A 7381-nucleotide genomic window follows, 5' to 3' on the forward strand; every position below is an offset into this window, starting at 1 on the left:
CCAAAATAGCTTTTCAAACCAGATACGATCGTTATGAATTCTTAGTCATGTCCTTTGGGTTGACTAACACCCCTAAAACCTTCATGGATTTGATGAATAGAGTACCCCGTCAGTTTCTAGATATGTTTGTAATTGTTTTCATTGACGATATTCTAATTTATTCCAAGCTTGAGGAGGACCATGCAATCACCTTTGAATCATCCTTCAGACTCTTAAAGACCACAAGTTGTATGCAAAGTTTTCCAAGTTTGAATTCTGGCTTAATGTTATTACTTTCTTGGGTCATATTGTGTCTAGTGACGGGATTAATGTTGATCCTCAAAATGTTGAGGCAGTGAGAAAATGGCCCAGACCCACGACTCCAACTAATATTCAAAACTTTTTGGGTTTAGTGGGGGTATTACAAAAGGTTTGTAAAGAGTTTTTCTTCCATAGCTGCACCTCTCACTAAGTTGACACAGAAAAAGGTGAAGTTTGTGTGGTCTAACTCTTGTGAGAATAGTTTTGAGAAGTTAAAAGATAAGTTGACAATTGCTCCTGTTTTGACTCTTCCAAAAGGTACGTAAGGGTTTATTATGTACTGTGATGCATCTCGTGTGGGACTTGGGTGTGTACTTATGCAGCACGGTATAGTGGTGGCTTATGTGTTTAGTAAGTTAAAAGTGCATGAGCGAAATTACCTCACCCATGACTTGGAGTTAGCGGTTGTGGTGTTTGTGCTTAAAATCTGGCGGCATTATCTCTATGGGGTAAATATTGATATATTTACTAACCATAAGAGTTTACAGTATGTTTTCATGGAGAAAGAATTAAACCTCAGGCAAAGACGATAGTTGGAGCTTTTGAAGGATTATGATATGAGCCTGCACTACCATCCGGGCAAGGCAAATGTGGTAGCCGACGCCCTCAGCAGGTTATCCATGGACAACCTTTCGCATGTTAAAAAGGGGAAGAGAGATATGGTGAAGGATATTCATCGACTTGCAACTCTAAGAGTACGACTCTTCGATTCGAAGATGGTGGAATGGTTGTTCATGGGTAGCTAAATCTTTCCTTTCTGCTGAAGTTAAAGAGAATCAGGTTGAAGATCCCATCTTGATGCAGATCAAGAAAGATGTGGTTCAACAGAAGGTGATGTCTTTTGAAATTGGTGGTGATGGAATCTTGAGACATCAGGGTAGACTATGTGTGCCAGATGTAGATGGGTTACGAAAGAGGATCCTTGATGAAGCTCACACTTCGAGGTATGTTGTTCACCCAGGCTCTACTAAGATGTATCATGATCTGAAAACCATATACTGGTGGAATAATATGAAGTGTGATGTGGGTAACTTTGTTGCCAAGTGTTTGAATTGTCAACAAGTGAAAGTAGAGGATATGAGGCCAGGTGGTACCTCCCAAGAGATAGCTTTGCCTTTGTGGAAGTAGGAGATGGTCAATATGGACTTTATGGAAGTGACAGATGGTCAATATGGACTTTATCATGGGAATTTTAAGGTCCCAAAACCAGTATGATTCTATTTGGGCAATTATAGATCGGCTGACCAAGTCAACCCACTTTCTGCCTGTGAGGACCAACTATTTGGGAGATGACTATGCCAAGTTATACATTGAGGAGATAGTCCACTTGCATGGAGCACCTGTATCCATCATATCTGATTGAGGTACACAATTCTCTTCTCAGTTTTGGAGATCTTTTTAGGGGGGTTTAGGTACCCAAGTAAATCTGAGTACTGCATTCCACCCTCAGACTGATGGGTAAGCTGAGCGCACAATTCAAACCCTTGAGGATATGTTGAAGTCCTGTGTGATTAACTTCAAAGGTAGTTGGGTAGATCACTTGCCATTGATAGAGTTGGCTTACAATACCAGCTACCATGCCAGTATTAAGATAGCTTCGTTCGAGGCATTGTATAGGAGAAGATGTAGGTCACCGATAGGGTAGTATGAAGTAGGTCACCGATAGGGTGGTATGAAGTAGGTGAGACGCAGTTGTTTTGGCCTAATCTTGTTCATCAGGCAATGGAGGACATGAATATTATTAGAGAACAACTTAAGACAACCCAGAGTAGACATAAATCCTATGTCAATGTTAGAAGAAGTGAGCTAGAATTTGAAGTTGGTGATTGGGTATTTCTCAAAGTCTCCCCTATGAAGGGAGTTATGCGATTCGGGAATAAAGGTAAGCTGAGTCCTCGCTATATAGGGGCATACCAGATTTTAAGAAGGATAAGTGGGGTTGCGTATGAGTTAGAGTTGCCTGCAAGTTTAGGTTCTGTTCATCCGGTATTTCACATATCCATGTTAAAGAAATGTATTGGAGACCATTCATTAGTATTGCCTGTAGATAAGGTCAAAGTGACAGACTCCTTATCCTATGAAGAAGAGCCCGTGGCAATCTTGGATCGCAAAGTTAGGAAATTGAGGAGCAAAAAAATAGCCTCGGTTAAAGTGTTGTGGAAAAATCAGAAAGTTGAGGAAGCAAATTGAGAATCAGAAGGAGACATGAGAGATAGATACCTGGACTTATTTGGTCCGGTGAATGACGAAATGGAAGGTACAGTCTTTGTCCTTTTCTTTTATGGCCTTAGTATGCTTGAAATCGTGCTTGTTTGTGTTCTGCATCATCATTCGGGGACGAATGATCCCAAGGGAGGATAATGTAACACCCCGCAAAAGTTGTGCATGTATTAACTCCTAGTAGCATGCTCTTAAGAGTTAAAGACTAGAATTTTTTTTTAGGTGTGTCAAAGGGACTTAGTCTCGTTCTTTGACTTTCAAAGTATGTAAAGTTTAAATCATATATATATATATATATATATATATATATAATTTCCCTAATTTTGACTTTATACCATGTGGAAAATTTGATGAGCTTTCCGTTGATATAAGCTTCATCCAAATCCGATACCCAGGCAAGAAATTATGGCTAATTTAAGTTCTAGTCCAAAAACACAGTCATTTTAGTGCTTGGCGTGTCGCGGAGGGGGTATATTTAACAATTGTCAAATTCCAGTAGCTTAGCGCGATTGTGGCGCATCGCGCTGAAGTTCCAGGTCCCAACCAATGGGACAACGTGATGGCTCCGCATCGCGGTGGCCCATAAAATTGAGTTCCCAGTTATATTTTATTCCATCTCATTAAGGGTATATTAGGTATTTTCACCCTCCCTTATCATCTTAAACACGTGATTCTACTCCCAAGTGACCATATTATTCATAGTTTTTTCAAAAATTCACAAGAAACTCTCTCTAGGGTTTCAAACTAAAAATCCAAATTACTCAAGATTTAACCGTGGGTTTTAATGATTGATTGAAGATTTGAAATCCCCAAATTGTAGGCTTTAAGAATCATCCACTAAATTCCAAAATTGAGGTACGTGGGGTTTTCCTAAAAATTTATGGGCAAAGAAACCTTCTTTAATTCATGCTAAAAATTTAGAAATCATGATTTTACGGAAAGGGTTTGAATTTTACCATTACTAGCATGTTTTAGATGCTTTAATTAATATTGTTTGGTCCTTAGGCCTTCCCCCGAAGTGATTTGAAATCCTATATATATGTATGTATGTGTTTTAATGTGATGTTTGAATTGAGAGCATGACTCACATGAAATTCCTCTTTTGATGTGATTTATCCCATTTTGCATATGATATGGATTGTTTTGAAATGCATCTTGAAAAGCATGATACAAAATGTATTGATTTATACAATGACATGAATATGATTTTTGAATCAAAAGAGAGGGTTGTTTGTATTGATAAATATTGAATATAAATATCTAATGGAAAGAGTTGCATGGTTTGATAAAGATTTCAGGACCACTACATTGTTATTGAAAGAATGATAATCCTTGCATAGTTTTGACTTGTGCTTTCGGAACATGAAATCTCTTATGCTATTTGCATGTTTGGGTGTTCTGAATTGAGTTTTTGTTGAAAGAATCACATGATACATTATGGCTCAGAAATAGGACTTGTAAGTCTTGGTGACGACACCAACTCAGATAATGTCATGTTAATACAGAACAGAGTAGAATACATGTTTGAAATCAGACTTTCAAATTTTGAAACTAGAATGATGCATATATCAGAACAGACTAAAATTGGGCATAAAGAGGGCTTAGGTGGTTCCACGAAGAAGGCACGAGTTCAGACAAATCATTGCCCAAAATCGTGACTTGCCGATTCGGGTATATTATTTTACGCTGGCCTAGTGCCCTATGGCGTATCAGACTCAGACACTCCAACCCTTGCGACATACTTGGGTTGGGGGCTTCCCCGTCGAGTCAATGGCAGATTCCATATAGCTCGTGGAATATCAGACTTGTAGGAGAGTGCTACCTAACTCAGAAGTAATACAAAGATCAGAGACTGCATTGACATAAAGGTTTTATGATTATCAAAAATGCCCATGTGTTTTGGAATTTTTTTATCATATATGATGTTTTATGACTAGCTCTCAACTATTTCATTTATATCAAAAATTTTATTTTTGGATTGCTCTACGTACCAGTACAATTGTATTGACCCCCTACCTCCCAGGTTCGGAGGCTCAGTCTAGGGGTCCAGCAGAAGTGATCTGTGCAGTGGTGAGCCCTCTTTATTCCAGAAGGCCTGTTATTTCAGATTATGTTATTCCTTTGTTTTGGTCTACTGAGGACCTTGTCCCACCTTTTCAGACAATTATCTTTAGATCATGTAGTAGAGATCTCGCGGACTATTTCAGAAGTTGTTTAGTTGTTTTTGAATTTCATTCCGTATTGTTAAACTGAATCAGGAATATGACCATGTTTTCGTATTAGATTAAAATTCCGCATTTTCTTTTATTATATGAGCATTGTGCATGATTACCAGATCAGATTGAGTAGGACGTTCGGACCTTCATGGTTCGAGATGTCCGTCACGACCAGGCCCTAGTTCGGGTCGTGACACTTTCGCTTTTCTTTTATTTAATTAATCAAAATAGACTTCATGATTTAACAAAAAAAAAAAAAAAAGAGCAAAAACAAACGATGCATGTGTGATGTCAAAATATTTGTTGATTTTGAACTTCTAAAATTAGAAAAATAAAACAACACATACTATACCTATATTCTTAAAGTCCTTAATTAGACCTATAAATTTAATTTAAAGTAGAAAAGGAAATATTTTTTATTTATTTATTAATTGAAGTAAAAAGGTGAAAAGACGAATTTGTCCAAAGTAAAGTCTTTAAATGAAGGATAAAAAAATTAAATCACTTTTGGAAGGGTTTTCACACTCTTAATATATTATAGATGTTGATATTAATTAAGATAATTTAATCAATGAATTCAAGTGTGTTTGACAATGTATTAATGTTAAAAAAATATAAATCATCATAGAATTATGTACTTCATATAATAATAGGTTAGAAATGTGAATGAATTGTCACATCTATTAGTTCAAATATAGATTGAAAAAGAAAATCTAATAAAAAATTAATAAAAATAAAGGGTAGTTCGCCCCAACCTGTGACCCTATTAGGGATGGGTTGAGTCATACATTTAAGGCCCTTGAAAGTGAATGATCAACCGGTTCTAGCCCATCATATTCTTTGGCTCGTGAGACTTGGACTAGATTGGGTTGGGTTGGGCTAGCCCATTTTGATAGCTCTATGACTACTTTATAGGAAAACTTACAAATGGATAATGGAGGAAGAATTTCAAAACAACTTTTTTTTTTTGCTGAATTTGCAACTATCTTACAAAATAATGTAAAATTTGCTAAAATCTTCTGGAGTTTGTATCATCTCTATTCTCCAAGTGTGGCTGGTTATGTTCACCTTCAAATATAGAGAACAGAACATTATTAGATATACATGGTTAAAGTTATATCATAATATTGAAAATTGCACATCTTGTATCATGAAATCAGCACCTCCAGTACCTTGACAGTGTTCATAAACAAATTTTGTTATAAAGTTCAATGCACATACACATACGATGTAAATAAAATTTTATGATCAAATCATGTAAGAGAAATTTAGGAATAATTCTTGATTAGAAAATGGAATATGTAATTTTGAAAATAAAGCCGGTGGAAATTAGTTAAGCTTTCTACACCAATAGGGTAAATAGTTTTTTTACACTGTCTGATCATTTAAAATTATCTGGAGGTAAGCTACTTAACATGTAGGATCCAAAATAATCTTGAAATAATATATGTTACCTATGACATTAGGTAAAAAAGATCCAATGGTGTATACTTACACTACCGTTATATAAAACTTAAAACTTATAAAACATTTACCTGGTAAATTGGTGTGAATGTAGTTGGTGAAATCTTGAGGAAGTGCTGCTGCTCTTTGATTTCTTCGATCATCAACATGTCTTACATTAACACTAGGACTCACCATTGTCCCAGTAGTAGCAGCAGTCAAGTTAACAAAAGTACCAGAACTAGTACTTGATATGGGACCATATGGGCCAACTAAAGCACTTGACGTAGTACTAATTGGTCCAATTACTCTTCCTCGTATGTGTCTACCGCTGAAACTTGGATTCATATGTTGGTCACTTTGTTCCAATCTTCTCTTAACCTGTACCAAATCCATCATATGGTTATGTGGATATATTTGTTGTTGTAATGGAACATTATGAGCAACATTTTGAGTTGTTGAATGATGAACCCCAACTTGTCTTGGGATAAAAGCATTTTGAACTTGTTGAATTGGTCTACTACAATGACTTGGAAAAGCATTTTGAGCTTGTTGAATTGGTCTACCATATCCTAGCCCATTGTTGCCGGTACAAACATCAGACAAATTTTGACCAGTACTAGTAGTTCCTAGGGTTTCTCCTCCATATCCATGTTGTGGTAACGGATTTGTATAATTTGGTACATTTGTGTTCAACATATTATATAATTGCTGATTATAAGTATGCATGGGATTATTTGCACTATTTGCTCTTGGTGCCACCATACTCTCATCTACTGCCAAAGGGGGCAAGTGCATACTTGTGTCTGATGTTGTTGTTGTTGGAAGCTGGGCTGCATTTGCCAATGGTACCATTTGAGGCTGTTTGTTCCTTTTTTCTTCCTTAAGCTGTTGTTCCAACTGCCTGTATGCCCCTAACGGCCCGTGAACTGGATCTTCCTGTCATCAAGAAATTTCTCTGAGAACGTTCAAGATTTAATTACAAATATATATAGCTAATAAAATATTAATCTTTTTTACGCTCATCCCTCTTATCTCTGGAGACACTAGTTAAATAATTAGTTTGTTAAGATTGTTCTAGATTTACTTGATATATATCTATAACAAAAGTAATTTGACCTATATAGGTAGCTAACTAGTATAAGTTTCTGACCCGAGGTGCTCAACCGACCATCTTCTGATATTAATTATATGGTAAAAAC

The 7381-nt window shown here is 36.4% G+C and overlaps 1 protein-coding gene across 1 annotated transcript; it reads right to left on the minus strand.

Annotated features, from left to right (window-relative positions):
• Positions 1-5315: 5315 nt before the first annotated feature.
• Positions 5316-7074, minus strand: LOC124896004. Its single transcript, XM_047406902.1, has 2 exons — positions 6272-7074; positions 5316-5804 (listed from the first exon to the last, which is right to left on the minus strand). Exons 1-2 carry the CDS (start codon positions 7032-7034, stop codon positions 5746-5748), a joined length of 822 nt encoding a protein of 273 aa, XP_047262858.1. The 5' UTR covers positions 7035-7074; the 3' UTR covers positions 5316-5745.
• Between the last annotated feature and the right edge of the window lie 307 nt (positions 7075-7381).

This window comes from Capsicum annuum, chromosome 2 (genome assembly GCF_002878395.1).
Source record: "Capsicum annuum cultivar UCD-10X-F1 chromosome 2, UCD10Xv1.1, whole genome shotgun sequence".
Lineage (NCBI taxonomy): Eukaryota > Viridiplantae > Streptophyta > Magnoliopsida > Solanales > Solanaceae > Capsicum > Capsicum annuum.

Bases quoted from the DNA above. Each gene is read 5' to 3' on its own strand.
- LOC124896004 (XM_047406902.1), bottom strand. From the start codon at position 7,034: ATGGTACCATTGGCAAATGCAGCCCAGCTTCCAACAACAACAACATCA. The intron at 5,805-6,271 runs GTAAATGTTTTA...CTATATTTGAAG, and splicing joins CATTCACACCAATTTACCAG to GTGAACATAACCAGCCACAC.